The sequence below is a fragment of the Aythya fuligula genome, chromosome 14 (assembly GCF_009819795.1).
Source record: "Aythya fuligula isolate bAytFul2 chromosome 14, bAytFul2.pri, whole genome shotgun sequence".
Taxonomy (NCBI): Eukaryota; Metazoa; Chordata; class Aves; order Anseriformes; family Anatidae; genus Aythya; species Aythya fuligula.
Window position 1 is genome coordinate 10,080,851 of NC_045572.1, and position 15,285 is coordinate 10,096,135.

Consider the following 15,285-nt stretch of genomic DNA (forward strand, 5'->3'; position numbering starts at 1 on the left):
TTTTTTTCTTTTTCTTTTTCTTTTTTTTTCTTGTGATGATGACCCAGTGTTTAAGGGAAAAACAGTTGAATCCTTGGGATTATAAACTGATGGATTTTAGAATGTGGCTTTGCAATTATTCTCCACTAAAATGATTCTTCCGTAACTTTCCGTTTTGACTTTATTTGGTTCCCCCCCCCCCCTTTTTTTTTTTTGGTGTGTTGTTACTTGTTCTGCTTTACTCATTTTTATAAGAATAGACAAAGCTAGTCCTCTGTAAAGGGGCTAAATGCTGTCCACAGTAGCCAGGGAAGACTTATACTTTGTATTAACAACTGTTGTGGGAAGTGTGCCTCCGCAGCTGTGGCTTTTGTTCAGTTCTTGCTACTGGCTTATCCTTCTCAAAGGAAATGGGGAGAGGATATGCCGATCAGCAATCTCCCTGCTTTCCGTCGTGACTGCAGAGGGCTTGTATATGGTAGCATGATGACATGGTGCCAAGCATAATTTTGGGTTAAATTACTGTGCTATAGGTGAATAGAAGAAATAAATTGTGTTTGTTTTCCTTTTGTAGGATATGCATTTTTGCTGTTCCAAGATGAAAGCTCTGTACAGGCACTGATTGATGCATGTATTGAAGAAGATGGAAAGCTCTATCTTTGTGTTTCCAGCCCCACTATCAAAGACAAACCGGTAGGTAGAATTTTCAGGGCCTGCACAATTCCTGTATGATAACCAGAAATCATTCTCTTCAGATGCCTATTTTTCAGTCTTCAGAGTGCTAATGTTTACATTTCCTTAAATCAAATTAAGTTCTCAAAACGAAGATCAAGTTACATATTTTTAAAGTAGGCATCAGCAAGTTTTTACGTCTAGTTACAATTCACACTTCTGTTAAAAAAGGGTTTGCTAAATTTCACTTTTTTTTTTATAATAAATATATTTTCAGACAGGTGCTTTAGGCTTATTGAATAAAATGTAGAGTTCATATTGTCTATAGTGTTGTTTGTAACTTGTTTTTACAGAGACAAATCCAAAAAACATAATACATGGAACTACAAGTTGTTAGTACAAACAGTTTTGTGGACAATGCAAGTCTGTTAATAGTTGCAGAGGCTTCAGCTATATTCCTGTGCTTCAAATTTGGCCAGCTGTAAGCAAATGTACAGCAGCTAGTTTTGCATAGTAAATAAACATACAACTTTGCACATTGGAGCCTGTTCCATTGAGATAACGGTAGTCTAGTGCTTACACTTGGCTAGACCAACACAAATAGTCTAGATATGTATGCAGTAGTGTGGTTCGTACAGCACAGTTCAGTCATGATTAAGTAAGTGCGTAAGTAGAGGGTGAGTTTCTTCCCAGAAATTTGGGTAACAGGGAAGTGGTGAAATTTGGTACGATCAAGTAGTCTGTCTTTAACAGAGCTTATTGCCATTTCATTCTGAGAAACGATTGCTGAACAAGTAGAAAGCAAGTTAAAAAAAATAGTGTGAATTAAGAGGTTTTCTTCTGTGTAGGATACTGTTCTAATTTATATTACTAAGATACTTTGAATTGTGAATGGTTAAAAAAAAAAGGCTTTTTGTCCATAGGTTCAGATCCGGCCTTGGAACCTTAGTGATAGTGATTTTGTTATGGATGGTTCACAGCCTCTTGACCCACGAAAAACCATTTTTGTTGGTGGTGTTCCTCGGCCTTTACGAGCAGGTACACTGAGTGTTCCGCAGCACTGGGCATGTTGAATATGCAGTCTGATATGGGGAGCAAGGGGGGAGAGAAGTTGGTTCAGCAAAGGAACTATTACATGTTCTTGATGCTCACAGTGGGGAACATGAATACAAATGGACTGTTGTATTTGATGCTTTTTAAAGTGGAGAAAATTTTACCAAGTCTACACTGTTTCATTTTCCTTTCTGGTTTAGTGGAACTTGCAATGATAATGGATCGGCTTTATGGAGGGGTGTGCTATGCTGGAATTGACACAGACCCTGAGCTGAAGTACCCAAAAGGAGCTGGGCGGGTTGCGTTTTCTAATCAACAGAGTTACATAGCTGCTATCAGTGCTCGCTTTGTTCAGCTGCAGCATGGAGAGATAGATAAACGGGTAAGGTCTTCAAGCATATTCTATTTTTGTTCAGTGCCTTCTCTAGAAACGGTTTTCCATGTAAATGTGTGTCATTGTGAAGACTGTAAATGTTATATCAGATTCATTGCATATTTAGGGCTAGATTGTGCCACTTAGATACAACACAGAATAAAAATGAAGGAGTGGTGCAAAGCTATTGCTTCTGGAACGTGGGAGGCAACTGTGAAGCAGACTTTCTCAAATTGCTTAGCATAATGGGAAGCATGTCAGCTGCCTTCCCCTTTTATAAGAATATCGCATTCGTCATATACTCCCATTGCAAGTATTTGTACTTGTAGTATTTGTAGAACGTTAGGGAGGAAAGTATCTGCCAAGGGTGGAGCAATTCTTACTCCTGTTCTGCATCTTTTTAGAGAGAGGGCAGAATCTAACTCTAGCGTTACACATTGTGTGCTGAATGGTCCTAAAGAACACCATGGTAATGCATTGTGAACTCCTTAGTGTGCATTACAGCTTCACAGCCATCCTGCACAGCTTATGTAAAGACTGTGCTCAGTTAATTGTTTCAATGATAATCTACTATAATTATTTCTTGCTTGATTTTATTAATTTGTTAATATAAATTAATGGGATATGCCAAATATATCTGCCATTTGCTTGCATCTGCCCTCCCTTCTATATAAAATGTGACTATGCCAATTAGAGTGATCTTTGGGCCACAATTTTGATAAATTGGGATCCTTACATCTAGCATTCTTTCTAACTCACATGCTTGGTCTTTGGCTTTTCCTTACCTGACTCATTATTGATTTTAATTTGATTATTACTACAAAGGAACCCCCCCACACACACTTTGCTGATGATCTGATTATCATTTCACTTCTCCTTTGGCTATAAAGCTTGGGTAGAAGAATTATAACAACAGTTTGACTCAGGGCCCGCGAATTGGAATGTCTTTGTTCCAGTCTTGGCTCTGAAATAACTTCTGTATGGCTTTGAACAAATAATTTGCGCTGCCCTTGTGCAACTTCTGCTTGCATAAGAAGACACTTGGGTGAATAGGTCCATTGAAGCTGTTGGGACTAGAAATTGAAGTAAGTACTTGTGAACTCTGACAAAGATTTTGCAATCTGTTTCCTCTTCCTTCTCGCCTCCCACTCCTTATTTCCCCATTCTGTTTGTAGTTCAGAAGAAATGTGGGGAGATAAGTGCTTAGAGGGTTCATTATAAGAGTAGTTGGTTGCATAAAACATAAAAATGCAACAGTTGCAATGCTACTTTTTACTAAGATGCTATTTATTAATTTTTTTCTAATAAAGTTTTTTTTTTTTAGAAATAAAAATGAAAGTAGTAACAAGAAGGGATTTCCTGTATATTTAGGCAAGGAAATGCTGCTAGAGGGTATGCTCTTCAAAGAGGTAATGCAAGCTAAACGCTCAGTGGCCTGCAGCACCCACCACTACAGAGCTTCTGATGCATGCCACCATCCTAACAGTGCTGGATGAAGTTGCTGTAATTTAAGCTACTTCTTGGGAAGCCTCCATATATGTAGCACAGGTAACAGTTGCGAGCCATATTGTGAATATGCACTTCAGCACACACCAACTGAATGTGTTGAAGACTCTGACTAATACCCATGCTTTGTAAACTTGCACTGAAAACAGTGGTGTAGTAACAGGCTAAAGCAAGCAGAGATGTAATTTAATTACCTGTACTGTAGTTTGGCCTTTAGGTTACAGCCTAGACCAGCCTCTGAATACACAGGTACAGATGTAATGAAGTTGCCATGTTAAGGAGGCCTGCGCAGCATAGCTGTAGTTTCTCCTCTTAGCACTTGGAGAAGATGCTCGTTATTGAGTACCTGACCTCAAACTGCTTAGCAAACTAGGTGATGAAGAGAGAAAGCGATAAGATTCGGAATCTTTGCCTCTGCTCTTTTACATATTCATTCTGCTGAGCTGGCACGGAGGGGTGTTTGAGAAACAGAATTCTAGCAATGGAATAGGGAGAGGAAGGCTGCTGTATTGTCTCCAAGCAGTTTGTTTGTACTGTTAGCACAAATGCCATCAAACTACTGCAGTGCCCTGCCTGGATTGTGATAAAACTGGGTAAGTTTAAAAATATGGGAGCTTGTGAATGCCCTTACTTGAATGAGCTGGCACGCCACTGAGATCTGTGAGATGTAGAAGGGCCCATTCCTAAGCCAGATGCAGAAATAGCAGGATAACATAGAGACACCAGTCACAGTCTGTATATTTGAACATGGTTGTGAAAATACGTAATGGCACAAGCTTCAGAGAAGGTTCACAGGCACTTCTAGAACAGGAACTTGTATGTATGCTTTTTTAAGGGGAGGTTTTGTGTTGCGCTTCTGAAATGTCACATAGACCTCTCATAGTCCTAGGGAGCAGAGGAGTGGGAGTGGAGGTGATTACTGGTTATGAGGTGAAACGGAGCCTTTAGGGGATGGCAGTGCTGCAGCTGTGATTTAAACACGTAGGCATGTCTAAACGAGCTGTGCTCTAGCCAGCTTGTATACCGAGAGCAGCGAGCATTGCCTTCCTGTCACACAGTAAGCATTCTGGAGTGCTGTGGGCAGGGTTTTGTAGCCCACAGTACAGCAGGCTTGTTTTTGGTATGCAAATGTCTAGATTAAAAGCTAGTAGCCTGCAGATGTTGCAGCGTGGATGTATCCTTGGAGCACCAGCTGGTAAGTTCCTGTGAGTCATTATCAGTTAAGAACTTGAAGAAATTTTTCTTCTCCTTTTTCTTTTGCTGTGCTGAATTACTTCTGCTCATCTGGCTCTTAATGCCAACTGCATTAGGTAGTCATCAGTCCCATTTTAAGCTTCATATTTGACACCAGCAAGATTAGATGGGTCTCTTTTTGCTGAGTGGACTAAGCCACAGAAAAAAAAAGAAAACAGAAAAATATGTTAATGATTTATTTTTTCTAAGTTGAGAATTCAGGCATTGCAATTTGCAGACTATATGCATATTTAATCTGTAGTTACAGTGTTGTGTAAACAGTTTACATTCCTACCTGAATGGGTAGGAGCTTAACTGTGCATCACCATACTCAACAATAAACCCCCAGAATTTTCCAGTAGTTTGATGTGAATCTGTATATATCAGCTCTGTAACAACACGTTTGTTGTTCCTTTCTGTAAATAAATGACAACATGTGTGAAACTGATGCTAAGCATTGGTTTCTGTTGTTTTTTTTCGTTGAGGAAGATGGTGGGAGCAGGATTGTTCTCAAGTTAAGTGCCCAGGGTTTTTGGTGATTAAGGGCTATGATCAAGTGTAATGAGGAGGATAATTCTCGTCTGTGTTGTTCCCCACTAGAGGACTGTGATTGCAATCCTGCTAGAATACAGACAGTATGTGTTGTGGAACTGTCATCATCTACATTGTAATTAAGAATTGTAAAACTTTCTTCTCATTTTCTGTATACAGGTGGAAGTTAAGCCATATGTCTTGGATGATCAGCTTTGTGATGAATGTCAGGGGGCCCGTTGCGGTGGAAAATTTGCTCCATTTTTCTGTGCTAATGTTACCTGTCTGCAGTATTACTGTGAATATTGCTGGGCTGCTATCCATTCACGCGCTGGCAGGGAATTCCACAAGCCCCTGGTGAAGGAGGGAGGAGATCGCCCAAGACATATTTCATTCCGCTGGAACTAAATGATCACTGCAGTGCTCATATGCAGGCCTCAAATTAAGTGCACTCTTCTGTTATCCTGATTATCCCTACCCCACCCTGCCCTTTCTCTTATTCAAGATAGCATGTCCTTTTGTAGTAGTCTGTAATTTAACAATAGTATAATGAAAGAATGACCTATAATATGGGTATTTTGTAGAATCTTGTCATTGAAAACTGTATTGGGAACTCCTTTTCGTATTGATAACATGTTGCAAGTGAGTTGCATTCTCTTGTCTTTACTACGGAGAGAACACTTAATTTCATGCAACATTTTCTTAGAGGAGAGAAAAATATTAAGAAAAGAGAATTGAAACAATAGAGTATTTTGTTTTTTTAATTAAATTATTGTTAATAAAGAACATAAGAATACTTTTATTAAAATAACCATGTAACAATAACACTATCAGTCTGTTCTGACACTTTCCCCCAGGGAAGCCTGTTTTTGCCTCTCTTTTTGTTTTGACTTCACATTTTTCCAGCAACAGATGAAGTTAACATTTACCTATCAACAGGAAAGAGCATGTTTAAAGCAACAAAAATGCATGAGCAAAGTTGAAGCAGCATTATAGTAATGTGTTTTTTTCTTTCTTTCTTCCTTTCTTTCTCTTTCTCTTTTTCTTTTTTTTTCTTTTTTTTTTTTTTTTTTTTTTTTTTTTTTTTTTGGTGTAAATCTTTTAAGGGTTTTGAGGCTGAAATTTTTGCTCGGTATATATCCGACCTTGCCTCTGACTACCACCCACATCCAAATTAGTGATGAGATAGGCAGAGCTTATTATATTTTCATCAAAATTATTACATTTTAAGAATTCCTGAATGTAAAAGTTGAGTAATGTTACTACTGAGGGGGGGGGGAGTGCACTTTTTTTTTTCCTTTAAGAGAATTCAATTGTCTGGTTACAGCCCTAGAAATCCTACCAAAGCTAGAGTAATGACAACTAGTTAACTGGCATTTCCTCTCCTGAAGGATAAATATATAGATTTTATTTTTGATGGCTATATATAACATAACTCTATATCCTAATATGCTAACATTCATCAGGGGCCAGCCTTTGCTCTCCATTTTGACATGAAAAAGTAGAAAACCTAAAGATACCTCAAGGATATCGCTGATTTTTACTGAAGTTTTGATATTCAGATGTCACGCAAAGTAAAATTGGCTGCTTATTGGTTTCCCATCTTGGATGTAAAGTTAGTTTTAAATACCCTCTAACTTAGTTGTAACAGAAGGCATGAACCTAAGTAGTTTCCAAGCTTTGTTTTGCACTGTTTTCTGAATTATTGCATGAAACAGTGCGAGCATGCATATGCCTTTCTTACTCTTCCTGTAGAAAGAATTCCAGCTAAGGTTCCTCCTCTTCAGAACTTAATATGGAGAAATAAAGAAACACAGGTATTTGAAGTGCCAAGATTGCTAAGTTAATGCCTGCTTTATTATAAATAAGTTCTACCTTGAGAAGCATTAACACAGTACATGTTAATTGAATGATAAAGAGTGGGTGCAGGGGTTTAGTTTGAAATAGATGAATGAAGGAGTAGTTCTGAAAATTATTTTTATTACTTTTGAACTAATGCCCTGGCCAACTTCTGAAATGATTATTTAGCAGTGTGCAAACAAATTCAGTGGCAATCTTCTAAGCTGCCTGACCGGCATGGTACCATCCTAGATTCTCTCAGACCAAAGACTTGCCTCAGCACTGCTCGGAAAACATCTGCTCCGTTGAAAGCCTTTGTCAGCCCCCTCGTCCTGTTCCCCCAGCCCAGATTATCTTTATGAGAAGTAGTTTTTATTTTCAATACAGGCTTTAATGAACTATACCTTATCGAGTTCCAAAGGTCAAAATGGAGACATTTGCTGTCTACTAGTCAAGTATAGAAAGGGAGCTGCTTTTAATGAAATCCCTGAAAATATTGACAACAGTAATGCAAATGCAGAGTGCTCTTGTGTAGATTGTCAGGGACTTTTTTTTCTCTGAAGTACATAATTATAGTTGGAATGTTCCTTTAATTTTTTTAATGCTTGTAGGTGGCTTGGGGTGTGCTATTGTGCCGATCCTACCCAGTAAACAGGTGAGATGGGTTACCATTACAAGAAATAACACTGTTTGAGAACTAGCTTTGAATAATAATTTTCCCTTTGTACATGACCTGCTGAATTTCGGTACAGTGTTTTTGTAGCTAACTTATTTTGTCATGCACATAATGTATATTTGTTATGCACTACTTTTGTATATCTTGTTTTTCCAACAGTGAGCATTTTTAGGCACACTTTTCACTGACGGGATATCTCTTTATGCAATACCTCAATTTTTCATATTGCAAAGAGTAGCTTTTTGTACTTTTATTACTGAGAGATCTTCATATACTTCATTTTTTAATATAAATAATTTTAATAAATTTTATTTTCTTATATTCTGCTTTTTATACATTTCAGTGCTCTGCATACATTTTGAATTATGGATGTTGTGCACTGGCAATGCTATTTTAGAATCTGCAGAGAAAAGAAAGCATGTTGCTTAAACATCTTAGCCCAGCACCAGGTATTTGGTGTACATATAATTTAAGAAATAGTATATGTAAAGTTGAGAATTAAAGAAGAAAAGCATGAAAGTGACAAATGACACTGTCTTTAGACCCTGAAATTTAAATGCATAAATATAGTGTAGAATTTAAAAGTAAAGAAACATCAGAATTGTCTACCGCTTCTTACTAAGTTTTTAAAAATTATACACAAATGCAGACGTTTTTGGTGAATGTTTAGCCATTTTTAATATTAATAAAAAATTGATGTTAGGTGTTTGATGCAGAAATGTGTCTGCTCTTTTAAATTATATTTAAAGAATAAAAGAGAGCCTGCTAGGTGGCAGGCATGTAATGTTAGTATGCATGACTAATGTAAGAAATTGTTATTCTACTAATATTCACTTGTGATTGTGTGACAAGCGTGTTTACAGATTATTTGGTTACACTTCGATTTACAGGGCATAAACAATTATATACATTACTCTGTACTTAAATAGTGATTACATGTCCTTCTGATTACATGGGATTTGTAGTTGGGGTTACCATGTAGCTCCAAACATAATTAACATGTAATTAGTTTACCAGTCTTAGGGTATCACTTCAATTTGCAAAGGGGTTAATAATAAGCATGTAGTTTTATCACACTAGCATGGCACTGGCCATGTATTTACAATGTAGTTACAGAGTAATTACATGGTTATTTTTGCAATGTAAAATAAAGTGTTTCTGATTATTTTATATGTAAAGGAACCCCACTGCCCTGTGCTTTTTGGTATAGTATATACTTCTCCATACACAGACCTCTGCAGAATGCAAATTTAAAACTTGCAGTGAATGAATTTAGCGTTTTATAAGGATGCTGTTGGAAAGACTTGATAATTCACCCCTTTTGTTTTTAGAAGAGTTAAAACCTTCTGTTATAAGGTGATTTAAAACTTGAATGTGATGAATTGTGGCAAGTTAACTTCAAGTTATGTGCAATACCTATTTCAGACTTCTGGAAGATCTTTGCAGTGTAATTCTTTGTTTTTAATTGCAGACATTTAAAAATGTCATTTTCTACTGTTCTAGTAAATCCTCTTTCTTGCTGGTGTTTCTAAAGAAAAGAATCAGAAATCAATCTTTCTACTAATGTAAATTTGAGATTATTTTTAAAAAAAATGGAATAAAAGGTTTTGGTCATTTGCTTTATTTTATTATCTTATTTTAAAGCTACTGTGATAGCATTGTAAGAATTGGGACAATATTGTATTCAACTGTTTTATTTTTTATATTTTTAAATTTTAAAGTATAATTAGTTTTTATAATTTTCATCAGATTTTTTTGTTATATTTTTTGGAAGTGAAACTTTTAGCAAGTGGGTGTCTAGTTTTTACTAATCCCTAATATGTTTTTCCCCCAATGTATTGCTCATATTATCAGAAGGAAAAGTTATTTAAGTATGTCAGTTAATTGTACTACTTGGCTGAATTTCCATATAGTTTTTACTGTGTATGGGGAGGTTGTAGTATTTATTATAGCATTTTAAATAAGGGTAATTCATTTTTTATTAAAGTCATTTTCACGTTTAAGTTCATATTTTTGTATGTTCTACTCTAAGTTATATAACACAAGTTACTTTTTTTAAAGAGTTCATTTGTTGAAGTGCTAGTGAAAAATTAATGTTATTAAATAGTTTGCAAATGACTATTTATACCAGTATGCATATAATTTTTAAATATTTGTAATGTGAGATGTTGAATGAATAAAACTTTTAACTCAATGCTTCTTCTTAACCTTTTTTATTTTAAGCTTCCTGTAGATACATGTTCCTTTGTGGCTGAAGCTCATGGGCCTTGGGAAGTGATTTTGATGAAGTGTATGGCACACGATATGCGATGTCTAAAGTGCCTAAGGCTGAGCTCCGTGGCCCTGTTCTGGTCAAAACCTAGGGCATGGTTTTGTAGGAGACGTGTGAGGGAGGTTGTAACCACTTGAGAGATGTCGAGTGCCCTGTACACTGCATTAAATTGCCACAAAAATAAATGTGCAGTGCTGCAGAACTGGAAAGGGCAATGTCTAGAGGACTGTAGAACTGTTGTCTGTTGAATCAGGCCGTAAGAAACATCTTTACTGCTTAGGTCCAGATGTCTTTAGGGAATGCTGAACCCTATCTACTTAATTTTGTGAATTTGGTGCTTGTTGAGAAATCTTTGTGAAGCTCTGGAAAAGCCTTTCAGCAGTTTCAGCACTGCTGTTTCTGTTTTTTCCTCTGCCTCTGAAGTGTATCGGCCTAGCCAAGAATTATAGTTTGATCAATTTCTTCTACTCTGTGCTCTCTGGTGCTAATTCATAGGGACAAAGATGAAAACCACTACACAGCAAAGAAGTCAAGCTAACCGTGCAGGTGACATATTTAATGAGAAGAATACCAGTGAGGCACATGCAATGCATGACTTGACGTAAGTCAGAAACCATTGTGCAGCTGGGACAAAAAGATAACTAAGCCAGGGCCCGTGAAGGCCAAGCATGGCATGGACAGACAAGGATTCTTTTTTACTTGTCTTGCAGTTGTAATCTGATACTCCCAGAAGGAAAAAGTCTGGAATTTTCAAGAATGTTCTTAGATGAGCTTGCTGGTGGCAGCCTTTCATTTAAAGTATCTCATCTTGAAATGTCTGAAGTGTCTTGTGAAGTGTTGCCACCTTATGGATCTGCCCTTTGGGGACTATTCAAAAGAGTTTTTCATCCTCAGTGGCTGCCAATTCCCCCAGTATTTATTTATTTATTTATTTATTTTCAGTTTCCATATTTTGGTACAAATAGCTAAGCTTCAGTGTAGAATAATTTTGATTGGTCTGGTAGCTGCTCCAAGTGGAACTGTGAGTTGAAACGTGCATGTGTACCTTGTGAGACAAACTCCTGCCCCAAATAAAATACTGGAGTCAAAATTGGTATATTGCTGCAGTGGCCAGCACTTTGTTATTGGCATCTGAGCTACTAATCTCTTGTGCCATCATCTGAGGGATGGTGTTGTAAATGTTTGATAGATATTGAGTATAATTCTTTTCCATGGGTGCTTCAGGAAATGCAGATCTTACAGAATTGAGCTATAATGGGATTAGTTCTGCAAGATGCTAATCACTTGAATTCCCATTGGCTTCGGATGATGTAAACTTAGAAGCTAATGCCTTTTTAACAAGAATCAAAAAACTGCTGGTAACTCCATGCATAGATTTTCAGTCCCTTGAAATGGCTATTTAAAAATAAGCATAAAATGCTGGTAAGCTTTGGATCAAAAATTTAAGAGGCTAGATATGGGATGTCTGCCTAGCAAATAATGACAATATATAAACGGTACTGACCAGTTACTTGGCTGGTAATAGAAGTCTTCTCTCCCTATTCTCTGTGTTGGCATTGTTAGGAAATAGTTGTAGTTTGGCCTCTCCCAGAGTGATAACAAGTTCTTGATATTACTTTCAAGTGCAGAGTGGTCTTTCAGAAAGCATGTACTCATCAGTGTTTTATCTGATAATGGTTTCTAACAAATATGATAGGCCTGAAATTTGTCTCGTTGGTATGAGCTTTTCCCTGATGGTGGCACAGTGATGTCTTCCACAAACAAGGCACTCCCAGAGTGATTTTAGTTCACAAATGATATAAACTGAGAGGTGGTTTATCAGGATAAATCATCTGATTTACATCCGGGGGTGTGTAAACTAATGCTAAACTTTTTCCCGTCTGAAGACTGCAAAATACTTTGTGAATGTTTAATAAATGAAATCTCATTACAGAGGCAGAGTCTAAAAAATTCACCTCAGAAAAGGTGAAATATCACAAGTCTGGAGCGTTCAAAACTGAAAATAACCACACTTCGTAGTGAGGGCTTCGGCCGATTCTGAATTGCTGAGGAGTAACTTTCTAGGAAAGCTGATATAACGAATCCCTTTTGGGTTTCAGTTTGTCCAGAAACTATAAATAAATGCTAGGGGCAGACTCCAGAAGGTGGAGATATGCCTGCGGGGTAGAATTTCAGAATTTCCACAGTACATGAATCTCAACTATTTTCTTTCAGCACAAACTGCTCGCTGAGCACAGTCAGCCACCAGCTTTCTCTTGGGTGCTACTTTCACTAAATGAACTGCTACATTCCACATCAGTGAAGAAACTCAGTTTGGGTGGAGATGGATAAAACCCATCTAGTTCGGAGTTAAAGGCGAAGGTATATTTTAAAGAGAGTCTCTTAGCTGTCAAGTTGTTGTTGGACAGTTTCTACTGTCTGTCCTGATTCTCCAGCTGCTGTTTATTCAGTGCTATGAAAGCCTGCTCAGGCGCAGTCCAAAATGCACATTGCTTGCCTACAGGAAATCTAAGACAAATAATAGCCTCAGAAAGGACAGATGAGGAAAAAACACTGACATCTCTTCCTCTGTATAAAATAAGCTGATTCAGTCCGCCGGCATGAAAAACAGCCTCTGGGATAAGAATATACTTGCAGCTGTCCTCCCAGTCATAGAAATTGAAGGGGGTAGAGGGGCTGAATCGGTGCTCTAAATACGTTACTGAGCTCCCTGTTTAAGATGGAGAGTCTTTCCGAAACGTGATGCTCTTGTTAGTGCTATCAGATACCACCTCCTTTCATGACGCCCAAACTAGAATTCGCTGACTTTTTGTAGGTCTTGTCGGAGAGGGGCTTTGGAATTATAAATATTAATTTATTTGAGTGTAGCTATTATTAAGGAAAGCCCCCTCACTCATCTTATTTACTGAGCTTGGGAAACCAGTGTATTACTACTCTGTTCAGGTTCCTTTCCAAAAATTTGCTAGTCAAAAGTTCTCAGTTCTCTTTGTGTACATAAAATATGGAAATATATAAAGTTTGTGTTTGATTGTTTTTTTTTCTTCCTGAAATTTAATTTTAGTGAGTCATGAAAGCTGAGAGTAAATCCTCTGAACACAACACAGGTACCGGGGAACTGTGAGAACAGGTTTTTGATTTTGCATGAATGTTGATGTTTAAAATGGACTTAGTTTTGTTGCTCTTGGTGATGTGGCATTTTTTTGATTCCAAATCTGCATAGCAGAGTGAGTTGGTTTGCTTTTCATGCGAGCAAAGAACATTGGTTTCACTTAAATGGCAGACTGATGGTGTAGATGCAGTTCTCACATGCTGTGTGCCTTAGTAACTCTTAACACAATTTTGTAATCTGTGGGGGATATCAATTCACACATAGAGCAAAACATTAAAAAAAAAAAAAGTCCGCCAACCTTCTCCAACCTAATGTTTGAGAAATTGTTTGCTTGATCTAAATCGCCATCTCACACTGCTGCTGACTCATGAACCAAGATCAGTTTGCTTAGTGATTGTTTTTGCCTTGCTATGCATGTGAAAGCATTAAGTTGTCAGTTTAGCAAAGTGCCATTTTTCAAGACAGTGCTTGTCGCTTTAAGCACTTTCCTGGTATTGGTTTGTGTATGGAGTACATTCTGAATTTTCTTTCAGCGAGTTAAATGTGATTTTTAGGTTTTTGAAGAACATTCTCATCGTAAGCAGCAGGCAGTAGCCCCCAGCTTTGCTTCAGCAGGCCAGCTGTTCACAGGCAGATGCTGCTCTGTACACACTGGCAGAATCAACTCAGTTCTTCAGTCAGTAGTGAGGAAATTTGCTCAAGGGTTGCTTTCACAGGAGGATGTGTTTGGAGGAATTTAATGGCAGAACAAAGCAGGGACTGCTTCAATTTTCTCTGCAGAACTGGCAATCCCTGGAGACAGAAGCCCTGCTCTGTTCCTTTCCTGGCAGCATCCTTTTGTCTCTGGAGTTAGGGAAGGGAATGAATGTTCGGGGACTGGAACAGTTGTGCTAAGGTCCCAGTGCCATCACAGAGTGCACCCGCTGCTGAGGAAAGAGTATGTTCAGTGCTATTTATACTGTACTTACACAGAACTGTCTCTCTTACGCAGACAGGTGCATTGGTGGTTACATATTCTTCCACACTTTTAGAAGACAATCTGGAGTTTTATATCAGGTAGGCCTGACCTTCTCCATCTGCTTGTTCATGGAAGGTCTGAGTACACATTTCCAAGAATTACAATAGTAACATTCAGTATTATAATCCCTGCAGCCTAACTTTTGAAAGAGACAAGGTAAAGTATTCTTATCACCAACTTGGAAACAAAGGGTGTCACCGTTAAATAAAAGCAGTTTGCACATTGACATGGAAAAGATAAATCAGAGAAACTGAAGTCCTTACCTGACTTTTGTGATATTCCCATGACGAGTTTTTTTCCAGTAAGAAGGCTGTTGTATTCTGGCATTACTGCAGTGATCATTTTGCCTTTTTTTGAGTCACTATAGTTTATATTTCAGATTGGGAATCTTTATTTAAATACCGTAACATGAAGTTCTTCCAAACCAAGGGTTTCAGTCTCATTGACTTGGGTTTTAGTTATAAAGTCCGTGGTTCTTCCCAGTGACTTGAAAATCTCTCAAGGGGGTGCTCAGGCTTTTGTGTAACAAACTTGGTTTATAATGTGCTAAATATTTTTATGTGCAGCATGGATAAATGGGAAAATATGCCTCTCCTTATGAGTGGTGCGGATGAAGTGATTCCCACATGCATGGTTTGTAAGGCAATCTGAGATATGCAGGTTCATTAATATGAAATGCAGGTGTGTTAAAATGGCAGCTGGCCATTTTATGCCTCTGCTGCACTGTGTTGTTGCTTACATAATTAACTGAGATCTATTGTAAATTATGAAAAGTTACAAGTAAGCAAAAACTGAAGGCATAATGCATTGCTTAGATTTACCAGAAGTGGTGGGTTTTGTTTTCATAATGATTCCTAGTTATACTAATAAATGGTCTCCAGTGTGTTCTGTAAAGTAACCACCTTCTAATAAAATACCTCACTCCAGCGACTCTTATTAAGTCTTCTTTGAGGACGACAGATACCATAATTGTTTGTCCTACTGGTGAGGATATAATTAACAAGGTTTGTCTGTAGCTGTTCTC

At 37.6% G+C, this 15,285-nt stretch overlaps 1 protein-coding gene across 2 annotated transcripts in view; it reads left to right on the forward strand.

Moving 5' to 3' along the window:
- The window catches only part of CPEB4 (cytoplasmic polyadenylation element binding protein 4), a 38,849-nt gene extending 32,747 nt beyond the window's left edge, over positions 1–6,102 (forward strand). For both annotated transcript variants that reach the window (XM_032196640.1, XM_032196641.1), the window contains 4 exons: positions 554–672; positions 1,575–1,689; positions 1,905–2,086; positions 5,528–6,102. In XM_032196640.1, coding sequence (XP_032052531.1) covers positions 554–672; positions 1,575–1,689; positions 1,905–2,086; positions 5,528–5,755 — 644 coding nt within the window. In that variant the 3' untranslated portion in view covers positions 5,756–6,102. The remainder of the gene's footprint in view (positions 1–553; positions 673–1,574; positions 1,690–1,904; positions 2,087–5,527) is intronic.
- Positions 6,103–15,285: the final 9,183 nt, after the last annotated feature.